Below are 24478 nucleotides of genomic sequence, written 5' to 3'. Positions count from 1 at the left end.
AACTGATTAGATTTGGACTGAGAACATAAGAGAACAATGTGGCTGAAATTCTTCCAACTTAATATTGGAAATGTACCAGGAAATGCCATTTAAAAATTGAGCTGCATCTTTCTAAACTTATATGATGAGCAACTGTTAGTGCAATCTTTTTAGACAAATCTAAGATGCAAATTGGGTTTTGAATGTCAAAATCGTGCTGTGGCAGGGCCTGTGATAGCTAGGTATTGTATAGGCGTGAAGTTGCCTAAAAAATTCAGACTTGTGTCAACAGCTACAGCCCAAAACCTTCCTGAAAAAGCCTGGTCTCCAAGTTGAATGCTGAAGGCCTGCTTTTTTTCTTTTTGTATGCATACGCTGACATGAAAAGTCATAGAAAACCACTGGATTTAAGTAATTTACTTGCTCATCTTCACTTAAATATTTTTCAATGGTATTTGTTATCTTGCTAATCTTTATTTTGGTATACAAAACAGTTACTAGTATTCTCACCAGCAGCCGGGTAAGCAAGGTAAGAGGGAATTCCTCTGCACAGAGCCTGAATGCGTCTTCCATATGGGTGCAAGCTGTGGAGCCTGCTTCTTGAGATCATGAAGCGATACTCCCTGGGTGGAAGTCGGTGAGGCCTGGATTTCTAAGCATCACAGAAACAAACCCAGAAAACAGCGTTTAGAAAAAACAAAACTGGAGTTTGGGATCTGTACGCACACCTTTAATAATGGGGAAGGGGTTGTGCAAGTGCGATGCAACTTTGGAAAGGCTGAACTTGGAGAGTGACTGAGTCTTGCTGAGGAACTTGTCTTCAGTTGTTGGAGCCTTTTCTCCTCTCTGCGGGTAGGAAACGAGTACTTTCCACTGGGAATTGTTCAGCTTTCTCACTGCTTGGATTCACCATCCTACCTTGTGTCTTTGAGGTGGTGCAGGAAACTGTTTATCAAGCAAAAACCTCTTGTCCATTTTAGCGATGATGCAGGTGTGTTTAGAAAATACCTTGGTTGCAATGTAGCCCTATTAAAATTAAAAAAAGGGTTTGTTGGAAACTCTACAGTGAAAGACAAGTGGGTTGCCAGAGAGAAGCACTGGTTTAAAAAAAGGCTTTATACAATACAAATAATCATAGGGAAGGAAAATATATTGTTTTTTCAATTGTTGTCCAGGTGAATGTGCCATGCAGGCTGACAAGGGACTCTGGTAGAACGTAAATGCCTTTCCCAGTAATGCCACGTGTATGATAAGTTGTACTGCTTAAGTCAGGTGAAAGAATTCACTCCTGAAAATGTCAGTGCAGCACACAGTACCGCAGAAACAATAAAATGGTTAAATGGGAACGTTTCTAAGCATCGCTGCTAAAATCTTGTCATGGTTTGTAGACACTTGGAGGTTTTTCAAAAACCTTATGGTTGTTTTCCAATTTTTTGAGCCATGGTGGCAGCCACTTACAGTCTTGGTGTCCCAGACAGTTTTCCAGGTCTCAGAGCCGTCTTTCAGGTAGGTGCTGACCCCAGTGTCAGTGAGAGAGTGGTGTGAGTTTTCACCATGATGCCCCTTAAAGCTTTTCTTGTTCTGATTTTTGAAAAAAGATTAAAGGAAGAGAGGATTGAGGTTTCTGGATTCCCAATAGTCTTTCACTCAGTAAAGCCATAGCTCCAGTAGCCATGTTTTGGGAAATTACTGCTCTTAGAGATCAGATTAAGCAGGAGATTTCTGGCCTTAGAGGGGAGTGACAAACCTTACATTCAGGCTTTTTATCTAGCCCTGATTGTCATGTGTCTGATGCATCCACCTTAGGAAGGCAGATAAGCTTTAACAGTACTGCTCTATTTCCCACTGACCCCCACTCCAGAATGCTATTAGACCAGGTGGAAAAGACAACACTGTTTCATTTGGACACTGGAGAATTTCCTTTAAAGTTAAGCACTAAACTGGATGTTCAGTCAAGCTTGCAAGAAAAATTTCTAAGAAAGATAAAATAATTTCTTGTTGTTCTTTCCCCAGCGGGATCTTGCAGGGTTATTCACATTATTTCACTGTACTTTGTGGTGAGATCCTTCATGCTAATAGTTGTTTCTCTCCACACATATTTTCACAGCGTTTATGCTGATTTCGGGACAGACTGTTGGTTTCATATCTAGCAACTGTTTCTTTCCCTTGATAAGCACAGAAATACTATCTTTGGTATGAAAAAAAATTGCTGTTTCCTGACTTCAAAATACAGCTTCACTTTGAGAAACATTTTTTTCAGAAGCTATTGCTAAAGGCCACCAGTTCTTACAGGAGCAGTGCATAGTTGCATGTAGCTCTATACTTACCCTGTTAGCAAGAGCTGGAGCCAGGAACACTCCGAGAAGAGAAGCAATCACAATCTGAAATGATCATTTGAATTCAAAACACTTGAGCACTGCTTACCTTGCATCAAGTTATTTGCTATCTTAAAGTAATTTTGACTTCCTTTTTAACTCAGTGTACATGCTCGGCAGTTTTCTCAAGTGTGGTCTAGTTGAAGAGTATTTAAATACACAGAAGAATCCTTTGTTAATGAGTTGAAATTCAGATGATCGTCAATTCATATAAATTGCTCTTAACCTCAGCAGTGTACTTTGCACAGGTAAGAAGAACATTTAAACACAGTGGTTTTTTTTAAATATGATCAGTCCCAGTTCCGTAAACTCCTTGGAAGAAGGTGGTCTGAAATCTTTTGTTTAAAAGAGTGAACTCTTGACTTTGAGCTTTTAATTTCAGGCATGGAGCAGATCCACGTGATGTCCATGCACATGTGCAGCTCTTGTGAAGGGTTGGACTGTGGGTGTACAGTACAGCTCTGTACTTGGAACACAGCAGACATGGGACTCGAGCATCCTCATAGTAGACCTCCTGTCTCTGAGTACAGGGCTTATACTGTAGGGGTAGGCACAATTGGTTTTGTTCAGAAAAATGGAATATTAAACGCTTTGTTAGCTGTGTAAAATAATATAGTTTCAGTGACTCATATGCTTGTTGTTGCTTAGATTTCTCCCAGGTCAAAACTACTGCTGATTTTTTTGAGATGTAGTATTGTTATGCTGATAAATTCTTTTGTAATAATAATTATTGTGAACAATTGTTATCTTGGAGACAATCCCTCTAATATTGAATCAGTCACAAATTTCACCTGCTTCAAAGGAGGATTTTTATGAGAAAGATCCAACTGTGGCTCAGAGTATTTAGCATTAACATTTTGGAATTTATCCTGCAACAAATTTGGGCTGCTGTAAATACTGCTGCTACACTTGTAGTCTCATGTCTCATGGTTCTTCTCCTCTGCTCTCATCAGACAGCTCTGCCATAACTTTATATCACTTGCTAAGCCTGACTTACATCCGAGTTGTGAATGAGAAAATAATGCCCTTTTGACATTTTACATGTGCATCTCCCCCTTCAACAGAGCATTTCTCTTCCATGTTTGAGTAGCCATATGGAGTGAAGTAGCTGCCAAAAGTGAAATTTCACCCGTGCAATCCCGACCGATTTGGCATTTTCACTCTAATCCCTCCATAAATCAGTAATAGTTTGCTAAGTGCCAAGAAAGGCTCAAAATACTTTTAAAACTGCCCAGCCTTAACAGTTTTATGAGAAAGTGATACATATACTTACAGTGAACTTCATTTTGATAGTAGGCGAGGCAAGATCTGCTGGTGATTGATATGTACTCTTACTTTTTATACAGTAATATCCCAAGTTAAATCTTAAAATGGGTTTACCTTATTGGCACGTGCCCTGTGTTCACGGAATCGTGACTGGTTTCCTGGGGAAGTGCTCTGATAAGAGTAGGCTTTGATACCACCCTGAAAGAATTCATTACGTACAGGAAGATGAAAGAAAACTTGTCATGGTAAGTTCAATGTGTTTTATAGTAACTTTTAAATAATAATAATAATAAAAAAAACCCCAACAACCCAGAACCAGTGAATAGATGCCTGATAAAATTTGTAGTGACGCTTTGTGCCTACGTGATGAAGGACTTAGCCTGATATTTTATCCATAGCTGATACCATCTTTTAAGTCAACGGAGGTGGTAATCTGCTCTGTTAAAAATGTTAAGCAATGAGGCTGGTTCTAAATCATAGTAATTACCTTCCTTTCTGAGCTCCTTCAGTTAGGATCTGCTTTCCAGTCTGCAGGCCTGACCTCTGTATCTTCACAGAGCCTCTTCAGGACAGCAGTGCCTGATTATAGACCAAGGGCTAATTCTAGAATGGGACCGTACACTAGAGATGATAAAAAATGAGTAAGAGAGGAGCAGTAACAACAGGCATTTTATGTAAACTATGATCTAGAAAGTAGATTTTAATTTCTCTGATAATGATAACAGAGCCACGGGTTAAGAGTTTATTTCCTTGTTTATTGCAGAAACTTTGCAAAAATGCTTAGGTTTTTAATTGGCCAGGACAAATGTCTGAGACTTTTTGACCAGGAATATTGTCTATTGCTGTTTAGTAGACATATATATGTATATATATATATCTCCTCAGATAATTTGGATTTGTTTCTTGGCTGTGTCTCTTAGAGAAGCACTTTCAGAGGTGCTCATTTGCCGACTCCAAAGGTGCTTTTTGCAAAGCACCTTTTGCAAAGCCGTTCTTTCAGTCCCTCTGTATACTAATGGAATCGCAGAATGGTTTGGGTTGGAAGGGACCTTAAAGATCATGCAGTTCCAACCCCCCTGCCATGGGCAGGGACAACTTGACTAGACCAGGTTGCTCCAAGCCTCATCCAGCCTGGCCTTGGACAATTCCAGGGATGGGGCATCCACAGCTTCTCTGGGCAACCTGTCCCAGTGCTTGTGTGCTTGACTGTTGTTCCGTATGGGTTTAAACACATAAGTTTCCCTTCTGTTTCCAGAATGGCATAATGAGGATACAGTATCATTAAACACTAATGACTCTGACTGAAGTTCCCCACTGTCATCACTTGCTGAGGATCATTGTTGCAGCTGTTGTTGGAAAACCCAGGGAATCTTACTTTTGAGGAGAGGAGGCCCAATTCTCATTTACACAAGTCAGGGCCACACTCCATCTCTCTGCTGCTAACTGATGCCTTGCTTGGACTACGTGCGTGCAGAGGAGGTGTAGCAGTCTGCCAGCACTGTGAGTGCAGAGCTCTGGTTTTCATCTATTTTGCACCCACCTTGCAATTTGCACAAGGTGTAAAATATGGTGAATGAAAGTAAAAAATCACTAAGGGAAAAGATTTATAGTTCTAATCAGACTGGTCTGTGGATGCCAAATGGAGACAGGTATGTCCTTAGCCTCCAAGATCCAATATACACAAGTCTTATTTTGTATGTCACGAAATCCTCTCATAGACTCTGGAAATTTAATTAATTGACTAGCTCCCAAGAAAGGCATGGAGAAACTGAACTGTATAACACTAATCCCTGTGGTGTCATTAGCAATGAGTTGGAAAAGAGTGTTGTCCTTTTCTTCCAGCAACCATAGCCAATTTGGCCATTACAGTAATGTGTCACACTTGGAAGCCTGAATCTCCAAATCTTCCATCAACTTCTGATTACTTGAGTCGTTTGTATGGCAAACACACACAGCAAGAGCATTCGACATTAAGAATAGCTTACGAAACTAATGACAATGGTAGAAGCCAGGAAAAAGGGCAGGGAGGGGTGCTTTTACTGTATAAGACCTTGTTCTTTTTCCAGTACAAGCTTGTCTGTGTCTCGTTTTTAAAGCTCTCCCAAAGCATTCTGTTTCCGTACTAAATTCTTGTGCAGCAGACTCCCAGTGCTAAGATCTGTTCCAGTTTTAACCCTATTTTCTAATTCCTGTTTCATTTTGTGCACACTTACATTTTCATGTGGGTTTTTTACGCCTTGCTGTCTAGCAACAATGAAACTGCTGACATTATATTTGGGTTCATCCTTGATTTATTTTAACTACGGACTGTGATTAATTCGGCTTGACCTGTCCTTATGCCACACAGATTTTTCTAGACTGTGTCACCCTCTCTTTATCTCGTGTGTGGCATACCCAGCTGAATGCAAATGGAAGCATAGAGTATTTTGTTGATTTTTTGAGGTGTTGCTTCATTCTTTACTTTTCTCCCACTACCTGCTCACTCCCTGATAGTAAATATTTATGAAAAGTACCTGAAAAAAATAAAAGCATGAGTCACCAGCAGAGTCTATTATGATAATATAATCTCACCTTAACTTGATTGAATCCATCTCCCTTGTGTGTTGAAATTCCTGTTTGGTAATCAGACTCAAACTGAAATTGTACCATTATTCTTTGATGTTCAAAGTTCTTTTGTTTAAATGACTTTTAGCGGATGACAGTGCTAAATAATGGGTCAAATTCTTCTGGCAGTTTTACTTACGTAGATTAAGAGTAATTCTGTAACTTAATCAGGTTCATCAGGGTAAATTAGAATGTATTTTAATGTATTTGGCTTTATGAAAATTAACAGAGAAATTAAGTTTCCTGTGACAGTAAAGGTTGCTGGGTTGTAACAATGTATTTCTTGTTCTGAACATTACTCAAATTCCATTTGCTGCTGGCTTCCCTGATATGACCAGACTGCCTGCAAGTGTAACAGTTGAGGAAAAAGTTACTTTATTTGGGGAAGACCTTGAGTGTCTTCCCTTAGATCAAAAGTATCCAAAGCAAGAAGACTGCTTTGAGAATGTGGGCATCACTGTGAAATTTCACGTTCAGCCAAGGGATTCGGAGTCATGGCTTTCTAAGCTACACCTCCCTCTGCCTGAGGACTGGTGAAAGCTGTGTGTAGAAATTAGTGGGCTATAGCCCTTCTTAGGCAGCTCTTTACTTCAGTTACTTAACATAGAAGGGTGCTTCAAGGACTCTTGGCCTAGTGATGGGTAGTCTTGCCTCCGAGTGCGTGTGTGCTAATTTTGGGCGTGTTACTGGGACATCTGTCATTAACTGTGGTGAAAAAGTCTCCAAAAAGCAAGGCTTTCTTACTGGAAGTATATCAAGGCTTTGCCTGACACAACTAGAAATGTGTTCTCTCTTGCAATAATGTTAAGTAGTCAAATGCTTTTTGGGAATTACTCTTTAATTTTTGGCCTTGTCTGATTGGATCAAAATTCACTCAGTCCAGTGTAAGTTGAAAATCATGAGATCGTGGTTGTTGTTATAATTCTTCTTCACTAAATAACTGTCAATTTCACGTGGCGTTCTGCTCTTATCTGCGCGCGAGCATATTGATGCGTAAGAAAACAGGAGCTCATGCTGCTTATGTCTTTTCCAAAAGAAGTGATTGTATGAAGATGTAATGACTAGTGGCCAGTTAATTCCAGCTTTAGTTTAAAAGCATTTAAAACTTAGTAAAGCTTTTTGATATAGATGGTTCACGTGAACGCTGTTAGATTCCTGCCATGAAAAGCATATTTGACTACTGAAATCTACTCAGTATTTCTGCCATATCTGTAATCTGAGAAACAAAGCATCTTTTGAGAAGAGACAGAGTGAGCTTTCAAGAGGAGAGTAACGTCAACCTAATCTAATCAGTCTAATCTAACCGTGCTTGTCCCAGTTTGATATCTGTTTATATATAATTTGTTATATTGCTTAGCAACATGGCTTTGTTACACTTGAGATAACATTTTGCATGCCAAGTTAGGTGGAATAAAGCAAATTCCTGCAATTTCCCTTTTTTTTTTTTTTTATTGAAGCCTGCTTGCTGGGAGAGATTTCCATACAATCTCTCTCACCTTTTTTCTGATGACTGAGATTACAGAAATGTGTTGGCTATGAGGTTGAGTTCTCGTTTTATGGGAAGGGAATAGGCCTCAATTATGACATTCTAGTAGAAAGCAGTGTGTGATTCAGCAAGGTTCTGGCACTGCCTGATGTGGAGTCACAGATGAGGAGCCCAGGTGAGGTAATCATAGGAGAAAATTTCTCATGGCATCGCCATGTGGTCATTGACATTTTCCTACAGCACAGAAAACAGTGGTAGCTTTAGAGAAGGAATCCCCATCCTGCTCCTTTTGGTTTGTAACCTTGTGTGAACCACACATCCTCTGAAGTCTCGTGTCACTCCTTTGTATGCTGAGGGGGCTAGAAGTTACCCAGCTTGTCTTGCGAAGCACAGTTGTTGTTCCTTGTTATGTGACTAATTTCAATGCACATGTTATATACATCATGGTAGCAGATCAAAACCAAGCAGCACTTCTTGTTAAAAGTTGATAGCTGTATTAGATGGAAGAATTGGTCTGTTTGGTGGCTGGCACAAGGTCACCATCATGTAGGCATTTCTGTCCAGGATTTGCCTGCAGAATATTAGGCTGTTCAAGATTGTATTTCAGAAGACAAAATGCAGTTTGTATGAATGAATAGCAGAGTTACTCCTGATGCCTTTCAGTTCTGGACAAATATTTAAAAAATGGAACCAGCAAGAGTGGGAACTCCTCTGGAGTTTAAACCAGCAAATAATAGCCATTTGTAGAGTGATTAATTTTACAAAAGCTGACTTACTGAGTGCTTTTAACATATCGGGGTCAGGTTATCTGTGCCAACCCAAAATTCAGATATGAGGCTTACCACAGTGCGGCATGTAGATATGGACTTGTTCGAGTCATGAAGAAAAGTTCTGTCATGTGTTTCCCACACCTCCAGCAAGATATAAAAGTTGAAGGTCTCTGGGGTTTTCTTGCGTTCCTACTTTCTGCAGCCTCTTATTCTTATCAGACAGAAAAATGAATGGATTTGTGAGTATATCCATTTTTATTGAATTTCTAATAGAAAAAGTTCCTTATTTTTAAAAACAGAGGGATAAAGAAGATGCTCAAGTGGTACAGTGCTTGGACTAATAACATGTGCATATTGTTTCTGTGGGTTGTTTAGTGGGAAGCTTGCATTTCCTGGGTGTGCAGTAATCCCCTTGGTCAGTAGAAGCATCATTTGAGCAGAGAGTGCAGCACTTTCAGAAGGGGGAATTAGTTATGGTTTGATAATTACAGTTGTAGAGACAAATCAGGAAAGATCATGGTATCAAGGAGTGTGACTTTTGAGAAAATCAGAAAATGTAACATCTAGGTTGCTATTCTGCTTTTACAGTTACAGGCAAAAGAGCCTAACAGCAATGATTTTGCAATGAAGAGTTGTAATTGTTTTCAATTAATACATGTGTTAAGAGGGTAGTTTTTCAAACTGATGCTACAGCTGCTTCCCTCAGTTCATGAACTGTTTTTTGTGGCACTGCCTGGTGTTTCTGTTGAGTGAGAATGCTTATTCCTTTTACAGGCTGCAGTTCTTGCTTTGTTCGGAGTCTTTTGGACTCAGACTTCTGCGTTGGACGTAAGTAGACTGATAAGGCATCTAGTACAGGAACTCATTTAAAATGGATTAGGTTCCTGGGCAGAGAGCAAATATAACTGGAAGAAAAGCGTAGGAGAAACTAACAAGATGCATATAGCTGAGCATGGAGAAAATAGCATTTGCCAAGAATGACAGTTATAAGCCAAGGAGGCTGTTCTGTGCAGGTGCAAGAAATCTGGGGGGACGTGATTGCCCTTAGCTCAAGCTAAAATTTGGAGACTGTTGCAGTCTCCTGCCAGTCCCTGCTGTCACACAATGTTGATTGGGATGCCCTGTGTTTGTTCTTAGCCTGCAGTGAAGGCCTGTCCCCTCCTTTCTCAGCCTGACTCTTGCCTATTTGATCTCCACCTCAAGGGCTTCCTGAGACTGCTAGAGGGTTGTTAAGGGATTTAGTATTTACAGAAAGCAATCATACTTGTTTATTTGAGAGGAAGCCTTTGTTTATATTGCACCTTTTAAAGGTGCAAGCCAGATGATGAACAACGATTTTGTTTTTTTCCTAAAGACCTTTGTCCTGCGAGAACCTGGCAATGCCTATGTCACTGGAACTATGACTATCCACAGTGAGGAACACCTTGTTGAAGTCCATGTCCGTTCTGGCGTGTACTCCTCTGATACCGTTTTTGACTACTTGCGTGTAAGTAAATCTAAAAACTTGCCTAGACTTAATCTCTGGGGAAGTTGTTAAACTCAGAAATTATTTTAGTGTATTCTTCCCATAAGTTGCCCTGAAATGCTATTTCTTTGAAGACTTCTGTCACCTTTCCTCCTCTCAGGCCTTTTCTTTGTCTCACCCATATGGTGGTGCAATTTAAAAGACCTGTAATGAAACCTGTGGTGGCTATCATGAAAGTGAGAAGGATGGGATTGACCTCAGTGGGGTTAGAGTTGAGAATGGCAGTTCTCTGTCAGCATGGAAATAACCTGTTGGAAAAGATACTTCCAGTCTCGGATAGGCTTTAGGGCAGGCAGCCTGCTTCCATTCTCCAAAGGTGACAGTGTAGATGCAGAGTCATTCCACACTAGTAGCCTGAGTAGCCACTTTGTTTCTTCTAGATTGTACTAAAGAGTATGGAAAATCAACTAATATTAGTGGTAGCTTTCTTTAATTAAATTATATTAACTATAATTTTTTTAATCACAGGGGTATATTGCAACGAGGTTATTTTCACGAAATGCCTGCTTTATCATGAAAATAAATAAGGAATACATCCCAGAGCTGCACGAAATTGGACGCCTGGCTTTTGAGAGAAAGGTGACTTTGTGGTGAAACCCGTACTGTGTACAAGCAAGGCTGCTGCGTAAGAGTTGTGTGGTGTGATGGGAGCCCTCCCATCTACCTTTAGAACAGCTGTTCTTAGGAGTCTCTTGCTGCATTTGCGATGATGAAGCAGATCTGACAACATAAAACTTCAAGGGAATATGATATAGAACAAGTATTTTTATAAGATAATAAGCAATCATGCCCCCCTCCCCCCCTCAACAGTGAGTTTAGTGGATTGTCCTTGTGACTAGAGCTGTAAGATCCCATGTTCTTGGAATTAGTGTAATTTGACTATTTTCAGGTGATCACAATATAAGTTCAGACAGGCTTTTCTATTTTTCGTTGTCATGCTGATATTTTGAGCTTGACATAACTTGAAGTAATTTGGTTTGCAGAACAGAATTTGGAAATCAATTTACTTTCACCAGACTTTGAATTTCCTATTCAGGCAAAGGTTTCATAAAGGTGACTGAAGTATTACCTGGAGATGAACTTGAGTTCTGGCTTGAATTATGACAGCCCAACAGTAGTTTATTTTAATTTACAGCAAATTTGTTTGTTTAATTTACAGCAAAACTTGCTGCTAATTAACATAACAGAGTAATACAGCTCAATTTTGCTGTATTGACAGAATTAGTATTTAGTGAACTTTGTTTCTGAATAGATTGAAAAAAGTTATTTTTCTCTAACAGCATGTAGCTTCTTTAGCTAATGCTTTGTGTGGGGCAAAGGGAGGTGATCCAAGACTTTGGGATTGTCTCAAAGGGTGTCCTCATAGAATGAAACTCAAGCAACATGACTGATGTCTTGATGTTTTTTTTTCTAGACTATGAAGAGGGTATACTCTCCAAAGAATGTGTGGGTACAGTTTCAATCTGGCCATTCCACGCTTGGGGATTTCAAAGACTGGCTTCTCTATGGTAAACCCATTGAACAGCTCTGCACAGGTCTGCCTCTCTACCAGCTTGCCAAGTCTCAACGTAAGTTACAGGATTAGAACATGATCCTTCTGTTAGGGTGCATAAGCACCTTTCTGTCCTTTAACCTACATCCACATGGTACCTTTGAGGCAGGAACATATTGCCCTGTTTTAAGAGGAGGAGTAAACTACCTAGCAGGATCGAAAGGGTGAGGATGCTCTGGGGAAATCCGGTGTAGCACTTTGCTTCGTTGTTAGGCATCTAAACATCTGGAACATCTGTTCCAAAGTGATTTGCCTGGTGTCGGAGGAAGCCACCATGTAGCAGCTGTACCCAGCTTATGCCCTGATGATACAGTGGTCCCCCACGGCATCTGCTGCGTGCCAGCATGCTACCCGCCGAATGTGGGTTATGGGGAGGGAGGAGCACAGCGGTGATTTAAAGCCATACAGACACTGTATGTAGGGGCAATAAGGGCAAAACACTCCCTTTGAATTACACCACGGAAGTTTTACACTGTATCCATTAAGACCAACAGGAGCCTCCATTAGGACCATAATTCCAAATTGAAATGCATGTATTTAACAGACTTTTCCTAGGTGGATACAGGGATCTTGTCACTGATGATATCTTCATTTTCTTGTTTCTTTTAGCACCAATGAATGTTCATAGCTGTGCCAGTGCGGGAATTCCAAGCATTTTGGGCATTAATATCTGTGAAAAACTCCATGAGGCTGAATCTTGACAATTCTGCTGCATGGAAACGGGATGTTTCTTTGCATGCTTTTGTGATGGTAGCCATGTTCTCCAACTGGGACAACACTTGGTGTTAGACCCAACTTGCCTATCCTAAGCTTTGAGTACAACAAACTGATGGTATACAAATAAAGATAACTCAGTAATTAAAGTGCTTTGTCTTTTTTCTTCATCCAAAAGTAGAACAGAAATAGTTTTCCTACAGAAGAGTTGTGTTTCACCTAGTCATTGGTATATACTTCATGCCAATGAAGAAACAGTAACAGAATAGATTTTTCCCAGTGGAGAACTTCCCTTTGGCATCAGCAGCCAGCTTTTTCAGGTGCTGACTCACCTTCTGTATGACTGCTGGAGGGAGGGTGAAAACAGATGAATGGGTAGACAATGGGAAGGAGCAATCTGTTACCAACACTTGGAAAGAAGCTTGAATTCTGCAAGAGCAGTGAAAGCTTGCAGTCATTTGAATAGGTGGGATGGGTCAGACAGCTTTTTTTTGTGGGCACTTTTCAAACCAGGATAGAGGAGACTGTCCCAGTCCTAAATTCCTAACCCAGAATAATATTATCCATTCACATGATGCCAGCGTATGAAGAGCTGTGACCGCTCGCAGAGTGCCCTGCATATGCTGAAGGGTAGTGTGTGTCAGGAGACACAAACACAAGATGAGGCAACACTGGTGCTGCCTGCCTGCTATTCTGGTAGATCTCAGCCAATGGTTGAATTCACACATCCTTTCCACCAGTGCTTGGAAGGAGTGTGTATTTGGGAGCTGAAGACTAAACGTTTACTGTTGGAGCCTTGAATGGCTGCCAGAGGGCAAGGCATTCCTTTGGAGTCCAGGAAACTCGCCCCAGGTCTGCAATTTGGTATTTTCAAATCCTCATGACACCATCTGCTATTTATTAAAAGAGCATTTTATCTCTTGCAAAGCTGTTCTTTTAGATGAATTGTGTTCACATCAGGCCACAGGTTCTTGGTGATCCAAAGAGTGTTTCTGGAGAGTCAAACTTTGGTAGTAAAATCCAAGAACATTTGTATGTCTTCAAGATTCAGGATACCCTGTTTAGCTGTCTTTTGAAGTGAGGCTCACTGATGGGAAGCTGTGGCTGTGAACAGTTGTGATGTTCTTGGCTGATACATGGGGATGTGGAACACCTGAAAGCACTCAGAGCACTGCTTGGCAAGGGGACTTATGGGTTGTGACTTTCAAAGCTTTTGTGGTTGCGGCATCCAGAGAGGCTGTTGTTTCAAGACCTTAAAACTTGGTTAGAAGCTCTAATCTAGTTTCCAAGTGACAACTGGCATGTTTCAACCCTTTGTGTATTGTGTTAGAGGACATGAAAGCCATGATAAGTCCCTGCCCCAAGTCAGCCAAGCTCCTCAAAATCTAGAAAATAACTGCCTCAGTTATCTCAGGGTTTCTATATATTTGGATCATTTCATTAGGGATGCTGGCCTGACATTGACTGTCCAGTGAAGCTGGAAGACCAGAGCTTGAAGTAGATCCCAAAGGAACAAACTGGTAGAGCTTACAGAAAGGCAGACTACATGTATGAACAAAGCTGAGTCTTAGTATTCTAAGTTCATGATTTAATTCAAAATTATTTAAAATAATTAGTCAATGCAATCTATTTTCTGTCTAATTGCAGTATAGATGAATCCAAACCTTTACTGTGTGTGTAATAGTGGTCCTGTGAGACTCTCATCCTGTTGCTACTAGATTAATCAGGATTAGTTACTTTAAAGCAACTCCCTCTGTACAACATCCCTTTATTAATGGAACAGTGTTCTGAGGTGTGTGAGTGAGATCTGAATAAAACTGAGTGGTTATGTGTGGTTATAAAAGATGTAGGGCTAAACTCTTCCATTGACCTAGGAATAAAGGGCATTATTCATGTGGAGAGTCCTGTTCTCCTCTGGCATGGCTGCTTATATGGGACTATTCCAGAGCGACAGAGTAAGGGATGCATTGCTGCCTTGGTACTGTCAGTGCAAAACTGAAGCACAACCTTCTCTGCATGGTTTGACTGCTACCATGGAAATTGTCTGACAGAGGCAGGCACTCAGTCCTGCTCATCAATCTTTTTGGCTTAAAAAAATCCCTTTCTGTCGTTGGACTGAATTTAATTTAGATTAGAAGGATATTTGAGGTCTTGTATATTTTGTTTAGGAAGTGTTGCGTATACATCTTGAGGCTTCCCGGTAAGCTTTTAGTGTTTACTGCCTACTAATTTTGAAGGCAGCGTTAAAAGCTCGGTGGATTAGCACTGGATACTAGAACAAACAGTTCCACAAAGAAGTGTGAAACGTGTCTCAATACCTTATTATCTGCCATTTAATTTTGTTTGAGCTAGGCAGGTAGTGTTTGTGCCCACCGTGTACTCAAACATGGAAGAAGATTGTCTGCAGCTTTTATTTAGCTCACAATCTCATTGTATCGGTCGGGCCTGTTAGCAATATATTTGCATTTTGACTACTGTGTGTTGTTTGATAAATAATGCTCCAGCTATCCGTCTATTCTCCCTGTACCTCTAATGCCAAGGTGTATAGCCTAGAGGAAACTGTTCTGGATGGAGCACCCTGGAGGCAAATCTGTTGTGACACTGCTGTGCCTTTTGGGGTGCAGCTCACAACAAAGAAAAGGCAGCACAGGAAGAATCGTATATGCCCACCTTCTTCTTCCCCGTCTTTCGGACGATGGTCTGTTTCCACATGAGCACATGGATGGGCATGTTACAGCTCTGAATTTACAGGCCTCGAGCCTGTTGGTTATCACCAACATGTTGCTGATTTCAAAGATCATGCTAGAAATGGCTGCAGGGGAAAATAAATTTATTCTGACTTTAGGGACTAGCTACAGGACAAACAGGAGTGTACATCCAGCTCTGAACAAAAGCAAAGCAAAGCAGCTCTGCAGGAGAAAGAATTCTGTTATTTTATCTATTTGATACTGTAGTTGGGCAGTGCTATTTCCTGCTGTTCCCTTTCTTGCTGACTGTGCCAGTTTACCATATGTTTTATGTGCATATCTTAGACTATAATTAATCTCTTTTTTTTTTTAATCTTTCAACATGATGGATGTTATTAGTGGAGCACAGGGAATGACCAAGGAAGTAAAACGCAGCAGCAGCAATAGGTGAAGTGTCCCTGAAGTGTCCATCTGCTGTCTGTAGTCTGAAAATGTTTCCTCTCTAAAACTACAGCCTGTCAGCAAGGGGTCTGGACTGAATGTTCATGATCTGAAGGAAATACGTAGCTCTCCTCTTACTTAGGACTTAACTTAGACGTGTGCTCTATGGAATATGAATCATCTGCTGTCATAGAGCTTGCTAGCTCTCAGTAGCTTTATGGGTTGTCTGTTGGTAAGGATCTTTTTACATGGGGATCCATGAGATTTCCCACTGGACTGGATGGAAAATTCCCACTGATTTCCACAGGAGGGACCCACAGAGGACTGCAACCATCTCTTAAGTGGAGAGCAGCCAGCAGCCGTTCTCAGAAACAATGGGGGAGAGTTATGTTCACAATCAACAAAGCAGAGTGCTTATCCTGGTAACAACTGCCTGTGGTTAATGTGCAGAGCGGATTGGCCATGAGGCTTGTTGGCCTTGAGTGTCAGGTGAACACCTTGAAAATAGCTCAGGCTACTGGTACGTCTGCATCAGGAGAGGAACGAAGCTGTGGTGAACCTGCCAGGACTAGAACCCAGATCTGTTTCAAAAATGAAGAAAGGAGCCAATGAACAAGCGAAGATCCTAAAGACATATTGGCAGAAAGAGTCTAGAGAGGAAGAGAGTGTCAGGATGTGACTCGTACTATCTTGAAAGTTACCCGATCCTTCCAAGAGCTTCTCTCCCTCAAAGCAGTATGCATGTTTTGGAAGTTTAGCTAGCTCCTCAGTTAGGCTTATTCTGGAAAAGGTGGGGAATTTGTTTTTTGTGGAAGAGAGCACATTGGGAGTGTCTGGGTGTGCCCGAGTATCTGTGTACGTGTGCAAGTTAAAACAATATTTGTCCTAGGCTGGGATATCAGAATACTGCTGCTTGTTTGCTCACAGCTTTTTTAAAAAGCCTGAAAGGTGTTTAAAGGCATGCTTGGAATCCAAGCAATGGTATCATTGGATGCACACTGACAGGGAGCTGAAATATGGCAAGCATTTGGGGAGGGCAGAATTAGCACACATTCCAGTCACATCTCCAAGCCTGCTGCAGTTAACCTTTCTTGATCCTTGTGCATATCGGTGGGCAGGGAGCCTCTACGGACCCTCACTGCCAAGGCCACCAGTTTACCTAGTCACCTGTGCTGCACATCGATCCAAGGTCTTGTACTACGAATGCAGAGTCATGAGGAAACCCCACCATCTCTCAGTTTAGAAGACAAATCTTGCCTCTTGAGTGGGTCTGTGTAACCACTCAGGAGCTAATTGCTGTAGGCCAGCACGGAAGAACATGGCAAGATCCATGTGCACGGAGGAAAAAGGACACATCCCAGTAAAGGGAAACTACATATTCAGTTTGACTCAAGGTGCCTAATAGTAAATACTCAGATTAAAAAATGTCGTCTGCAGAGGTGGGGAGCTGGTTTTTGCACCGTTACTTGTTTTAAACAAGTAAATGTCACAGCCAGTGAGCCGTATCAGGCTTTCCAAGGCAGGGAATGCAGCCCGGGTGGTACATGAGCTATTTTGCATGACCACTAGATGGCAAATTGCTACAGTAACCTCAATAACTATGGTTTTCTTATTGCAGTCTGAATCCAAGGGGGGTTTTAAGTGAGATTTTGCTGTCAGCAGGCTAGTGAAAACACTGATGAGGAGCAAACCATAACGAAAATAAAATGAATCCCTGTCGACCTGAGTCCTGTTCCCCAGGAAATAAAAGCTGAGTCAGGATGCAGAGGATTAGAATTCTTTCTTTCAGATTTCAGTGGGATGTTTTTCATGTGTAATTCTGCCCCATTTGTTGATTAGTTGAACTCCTTTTCGATCCTTTAATTTATTTAATACATATATGTATACGATGCTTATTAATCAAAAATTTCAAAACATTCTAGAAACACAAGTAGCAAAGATTCACAAGATCTGATATGACTTGAAATCTTTTCTCTTTCAGAAAAGGGATGCAGCAGTGATGAAAGATAAATCTGACAAATGTCAGTCATACACTGACCATGAGCACAGGTAAGGGGGGAAGCCCCAACAGTCCTGCATTCTTCTTATCTCCTCTCCTTATCACAACTCTGTTGTCACCAAGTGAAATCTAGCCAGCCTCATCTGTCTCTGCCCCTGCCCGATCCTGCTTAGCCGGGCTGCTCCCTCAGGCATGGATAGCCCACAGGGGAATTACATGCTCTTGCCTCGTTGTTTGGTTTGGATTGTTTTTTTGAGGAGACCAGAGCAGAGTGGGGGCTGGCAGTCTGGCTGGAGTTTTGTAGTTAGGTCTCTGTTCCTTGTAGGCAGGTCCTGCTGTTGTGACACTTGTCATGGCCACATCCTCTACTGGTTTTAGCATGTCTCTTGCTATTCTGCAAGTTCTTCTCTTTGCTTTTTTTCTCAGCTCAGTAGGAGGCAGCCAGACTCATGTGACTTGGCAGCTCACACTTTATTTCATTTTCTGAGGGTGGGTAAAAGGACGAAAGTGATTCAGACCTGTTGAATGTGGTCCTCAAGTCGTTCCGGCCATTTCTTGCTGGATAGAAAAGCAGATGTAGCATGAAGTAGACCCTTTTGTGGCTGTGCTCAGAGTGGAGAAAGCATCCTTTAAACATCACTTTGTAATTGCTGGTACTAGGGTGAGAGCTGATGTGGGGATATTAAGGAGGGTAGAGGGGTAAAGCAGCACAATGAGTTTTTCTGAGGAGGTTCTTGTGATTCTGATAGCTTCCAGGACAGCCCAGACTGTAAAAGTTGCTAGGGCCTTTATGTGTTTGCAGGCTGTAAATCCTGCCTAGCAGTTCCTAGGTAGGACACAGTACATCCACCCTTCCCATACAGACCATGATAGTCACGATGCCAGCTGCTGGGGAGTTTCCCCTTTCTCCTGCTGGCACCATTGTACAGATGGTCAAGTAAAGATTCTTAGGCATTTAAAAATATGTTTAAACTGTGACCTAAGGACGTTAAGCCTTGAGCCAACAGTGGTAGCCAATAACCTTTTCCATCCCCTGTGATAGGAAGCAGAGGCTGTTTTCACCTAAAGAAGTTCCCTGATTCAGAAATTTGCCCTGAGCACACTGGGAGGTGTTTGACAGCAGCACATTAAGCAATGCCCCTGGGTGCAATATACTGAGAGCTGAGCCAGGGCACTCTGCCACTCATTCCAGATAAGCTGAGCCCTTTAACACCAGGGACTGCGAGGGGCTTGTTCCATGCTCTCAATGAGATAAGCTGCCATCCGCGCTTCACGGGACACTCCTATCTGCCAAGGCGCTCTGAGAAAAACGGGAAGATGTGCAGCATGATTTAAAGCACGTTACAGACTCCCCCAGGCTACAATCCTAAATGTGGGGGGCTTGCTAATCAGAAGAGAGGAACCACCAGAGAGCAGGATCCTTCAGATAGGGGAGTGTTTGTGCATAGCTTACAGGTGTTAAACAGCTGTGAAGGAGAGAACTACACACAACAAGAATGACAGAGCTAGCAGTACTAGAGTCTGAAAAGTGGGAGTTTGATTAAAAATTCTCCAATTAAAATGTATTTTCATGATCCTGAGCCTCACAAGTGTTAATACAGTATAATAGTACCTGAGAGAGTCCCTCTACATGTAGGCCACCACTAAAATGGTCTCTAACTGGTGTGCCAGGTAATCAGAAAACAATCTGTGTATCAATGAGGTAAATTTCCTGGCTGTAAGGATATTTGCATGGAGCTATTACCTAGGGACTCTGATTTTCCTTGCCTGTTGGCATTTTCTTTTTAAACTGCCAAGATAAAATTTTGAAAATTACTATATTTTTGATGTGCTAGTTACATTTGGAGAGCAATTAGTTCTTCAGTTTGTTGGTTTGGATATACATAAGTCTCTTGCAGGTGAGAAAAATTCAGCAGTTGCCTTGTGAAGTGAGCTATTAACATTGTTTAATCAAACTCCTCGGTAATGCTAAACATAAGCATTCTGAACCTCCTAAACAATAAAGTTGCAGAAGCCAGACTAAGGGGACCAATCCATATTTGGAATTTTTGCTGCAATTGAAGCCAAAATGAATAAGATGTTCTATTCAATTTCCCCTAAAAAATAAATATAGAGAAGACAAAATTGGTTGTTCAGTTGCATGGCAAGCATAAATGAGAGGCTGCTGACAGCCCTAATTTATTCAGTCTCATTCCAACCATCAAGTTACAGAAACTCAAGTGTAATACATTTTAATCTTTAAATTTTTAGAGGCTGTACTTAAGCATTATTTTTTACTGAATCATTCTCTTCTACTGCTCCATACAACTTGTTTTCCCTTTTTGATCCCAGCCCTAACATCAAATAAACAGAGCAAATATTAGACATGCTTGTCTAATTTTTCCTTATGTTTTGTTAATGTGATTACAAGCTGTTGGGTTTGTAATTACCATCTCTTGTTGAGACATTGAGTAACGCTGGAGGAAAATATTCCATCTCTGCTTAGTACTCAAGTTGTCAATTAAATAATTTTATGTTATTAATCAAAATTGTCAACAAAATAATTTCTGGTGAACAGAGCCTGTTTTCTTCCAACCCATTGCTCATGATTAAGAATCCATAGTTCTAAAAACCAAGGACAAGATACATTTAGTCATTGCTCCCAATAGCTTTGTTCTTTCAGGGCGGTGGGAGTATTTGAATGGACTTCTCATTAAGGAGAGGAATGGTATTCCTCAAATAGCCCACTTGGATGTAGCTGACAAAGAGGAACAATTTTGGAGAGTTCTGTAAAGTTTTCTTCAGGAGTCTTGCTTTTGTCAGTGTCACTAAGGCTGCTCAGAGAGTTGCCCACAGTTTTTAACACCCACATGAATACCAAAGCTCCATAAAATAACTAGATGATGAGAGGAGGAATTTCAAAAATGTAAAATTAAAACTTTCTCTTGACCTTTTTCTGTTAAACTGTTCTGTGAAGGAAGTGTGATAAGAAGCCTGCAGAGTCAAAACTCCTGGTATTAAACAGCGTGCCTACTCTGCTGTTCATTAGCAATGCAGTGCAATCACTTTCTGTGTGAAGATCTCAAACAGTAAGGGATTTATTTTTTTACCATATCTCACCAGGTTGGAATTGTTAGACTGAATTAATAAACTGCGTGACCTTTGAGCGTACTAAATTTTAATTGACCTTTCAATATTAGTTCTGGCCTCCACCTGCGTGGAGGTGTACACTGAGATAATGGGAGTGGAGACAAATCAGTAGATTCTTGTGACATCTCCCATCCCAAAAATTATATAAGCAAATATTTAGCTTGCTGTTTCTGGAAATAACTTGTGCTAACTGTAAGCATTTTGACTGCCTGTGTTGGTTCATTCTGAGGCCTAGCAAGAAAAAAGACAGGTTAAATGCTGTACAGAAGCAGATGCAAAAGCAAGGGCCTGCTTCGACTTTCTCGTGATCTAAGAATTTTCTGTGTATCATGCAGGACCGAGCTATGTACTTGAGTGTGTGCTAGGAAATTCCCAATTAAATGCAAACCCAACCCAGTCACACTAGAAAATGGCAGCGGTTCTGAATAACTGCTTGGGGAACAAGCACACAGGGACTGGCACACATCGTAGCGATGAGGCGGTGACTTTGCTGCATGTGACTGACAGGACACTGACAGGAAGGCAATGTCCAGCTATTTCCAGCTCTTTTCTTTCTGTTTCACTTGCCCAAGCTTTGCACTGGCTTGAAAACTTCTGCTTATCATTGCTTATCTGTACTGCCGCATGGCCAATGACCCGCAGATGAGACCAGGTTGCACTAGTGCAAATGCACACTGGTGGGCTCTTTTCCTAGAGCCTGGAGCTTTTTCCAGCTCGGCAGGAAAAAAGAGGGGAAAGGCCATTGCCAGCAGCAGTGCAGGTAGTTTTTGTGCCTTGCTCATTAGTACGTCCCCCATCCTTTTCACTTGCCTGGAAATAGCTGACGAAGAAGATGTGCCGCTGGCTTCCCATATAAAGCTACTGGTGCACATTTCAGTGTTGTCGCTGGGTCAGGAGGAGTTTGTTGTGCAGTTTAAATAGTTCCCTGCCTTTGTGGCTGCACAGTGACTTTCCTTCTTCTCCTTGTTTTCTTTTCTCGCTCATGCGTTGCTACACTTCTCCATTGCCACTCTGTCATTAAATACTATCGCTTCATTTTCCACTGCCATCTGAAATCAGAATAGAGAGCTGCTGGGAACAGCCCATTTATGGAAAGGAAATCCAGAGCAGCCATGAGCAGAGGCATACAGGAATAAAGACTTAAGCAGATGCAGGAATGGAAACTAATTTTAGTTATTCCATTGCAAGCTCATCACACTGTCAGTGTCACACTCTTCTTTATCTGCCATATCACATCCAACAGTTACCTCATACCACAGCTATCTCCTGACAGAGACCATTGTAGGACATTTTAGTAATAATTTCATCCCCGTATTTTGGAAAACTTCATTCTGTGATGGTTGCTAGAGCACATTAGCTTGCATCACTCTCCTGAAAATCACTTCCCTGAAATGGCACCTAGGTCTGTGGTGTCCTGATTAGAGAGCAGCCTTGAACTGAAATCCCTGCATTTACACAGCTTTTGGGAAGGATTTCAGGTTTGCCCAGTACGAATTTTAAAAATTTCTCAACAAGATGTCTTGCTGTTGATTGTCTAAATATTGAGGTTTGATCAAGTGCTGTGATAGAGATGTGTTTATACCTCCTTACACTGTGCAGTGGATAAATGTGAGGGTTTTAAGACTGATCTCAGTGTTTTTGAGGGCTGATTAATGTCACCAAAGGCACTACTGTAACACACCAGTGTAAACACACTAGTGTAAACACACTTTACTTTATTAATGCTGTATTACCTATGGGCAGAAGCAGTGATGTGGCTCAGAGTGACGGCTCTCTGCATCATATAGAAAAGACTCTCAGGCTTGACGTTACTGTTTTCTCCAAGGTTTTAGCACAGAAACACGTTCCCTTGTGCGATAATGCAAATCCCTTTGCAGGAGCAGGGTGGGATAGGATAATTTCTTGTGGTGAAGCAGGACATTGCATTTTGCATTCTGGAAACAGAGACAGATGCTGTCTATGTCCTCTGCTACCCTGGGTGCTGCCCTTTGCTATCCTGTGTCTCTTTACGTACAGCGTACATTCTTGGGGAATGGGATTTGTTTCTTGTCTTTGCACATGCAAGTGTCTAACTGTGCTGCTGATAAATAAGCATAAAACTTAAATGAAAATTGTAAAGCTCTGAAATCATGGGATACTGGAAATGTTTGAAATTTAAAGCTCTGAAATCACAGGGTACTAGAAATGTTTGATGCTTGTTAGGTTTCCTGTCTCACCTGTCCTAAATATGGGGATTTCGACTTGCAGGTTGTATAAGAAATGTCCCCCAAAGCCTGCAGTGGATGAGCATCCTTCCCTGGTGAAATCAGAAATGAAATGCTCTTAAGTCCATATTCTAGCGAAAGTTTTACCTGTGACATTTATATTCATTTATAAGCAGAGCAGGCAAAATTTTAATTTCCTCTCCCCCTTCAATAGATTATTTAATTGAATATTTGTAAAGGAAACTTTTCCCCATGTTTATCCATGTTATTACATATTTATTACGAATATATAATAACAATGTAATTTTAAAATCTTGATTAAATTTGTTAAGGCATGGACAACTGAACCACAATCCACCTGAGTTTCTGTGGAGAAATTACATGTGACTTTACAATGAACTGGCAAACTTTCTTTATATTCACTGGGGAACTATTCATGTCCAGAAAGACTTGGACACATGAGCAAATATTGACCACTTCTCCTGGGAAAGGTTCCACATCCCAGTCTGCTCTCAGCGTGTTAGTGAGAGCAGGTGTTCCTCTGTTACGAAAACCTGAATAAGGAAAGGTGAAGATGCTTAAAAAACACTTCACATTCTTTTTCCCCGCTTCCTCTTACCCAGAGGAGCATCACACCCTTTCAGTCTTGTGTATCGTCGACCTTGACACTTCGTAAAGCCCTGCTTCACTTTCTAGCCTTTCAGCACCGAGCTTGCTTTCCTGCTCGAACCCGTGCTCTTCTGCTGCCTCTTGACACAAGAAGCCGTGGAGGCATAGGCTTGGAGGAAGTTGTGGGGTGCCTGAGATTAGAGTCTATTTTGGAGCCCCACAATCTTCAGGACTGACCCTTTCGACAGCTGAGCTGTTCCCAGGAGTTGCTGCATAGCCTTGGTTACCGCTGTTTCCACTGCACTCGTTCCAGCCGCTCGGCTTAGCGCAGTGGGTAGGAAGGGCCGCCTTTGCTCTCGGGGCTGGTTTTCCCCTCCAGTTCTCACCGTGGCATAAGAATGGAGAGTGTTCAGCCCATCGTGCCACCTCCACCAGAAACCAGCTCCAGCAAGAAAGGCAAAACATTAATTAAACCATGTTGTGCACACGCTGTATGTTCTTCCCCGACACTGCCAGGTTCAGCGCAGAGGCTTGGGTTTTGGTAGCTACGTTTTCCCATGTACAACTGCAAATTCACTGGGAGAGAGAACACAGACTTGCTAGGGGTGAGGGCCAAGAGACCCTTCTGTAGCTCTGCCTGCCTGATGCACTATTTATTGCTAATGAAATGTGATCGGTTTACACTACAGATTTAATAATTAAACAGTAATGCTTCTTACTGCTCCCTATCCAGCTACCTCAGTTCATCTATTTAGCATAGATTTTTTTGAGAGCAATTTCCTTTCGAGGGACTTAATGTGCTTGTAAAATTCAGTGCACATGGAGAAAAAGGTCAAACCTCTTCATTTCAGGGACATGAAATAAAGCCCTTCTGTTAAGCATTTTAATTTAGAGGAAAAAAAAGAAAAGGCATGTGTTAAAATTATCAGCCTGCAACCTCAGGAAACAGGAAGCTGCTTTTATATCAGATGTACTCTATGGGTATTCCTCATCTGGCAAATCCCCATCAGGGTCTCAATTGACTAGGCAAGGAAACTCAGGAAAGCTGGTTTGTGTATAACACAGCAGGCTGCGTTGCCCTTCAGTACGCTATTGTTCACGGAGTTATCGAAATGAGAGCGGATATGCAGAGGCAGTT

At 41.4% G+C, this 24478-nt stretch overlaps 1 protein-coding gene across 1 annotated transcript; it reads left to right on the top strand.

Annotated features, from left to right (window-relative positions):
* The first annotated feature begins 8707 nt into the window (after positions 1-8707).
* Positions 8708-12258, top strand: GKN2 (gastrokine 2). The gene is made up of 6 exons (XM_010158352.1): positions 8708-8719; positions 9255-9308; positions 9835-9966; positions 10474-10584; positions 11420-11573; positions 12167-12258. The coding sequence occupies exons 1-6, from the start codon at positions 8708-8710 to the stop codon at positions 12256-12258; spliced, it is 555 nt and encodes a 184-aa protein (XP_010156654.1).
* Positions 12259-24478: the final 12220 nt, after the last annotated feature.

The sequence above is a fragment of the Eurypyga helias genome, unplaced genomic scaffold, assembly GCF_000690775.1.
Source record: "Eurypyga helias isolate BGI_N326 unplaced genomic scaffold, ASM69077v1 scaffold7049, whole genome shotgun sequence".
Lineage (NCBI taxonomy): Eukaryota > Metazoa > Chordata > Aves > Eurypygiformes > Eurypygidae > Eurypyga > Eurypyga helias.
This window is presented reverse-complemented; position numbering and strand designations above follow the sequence as displayed.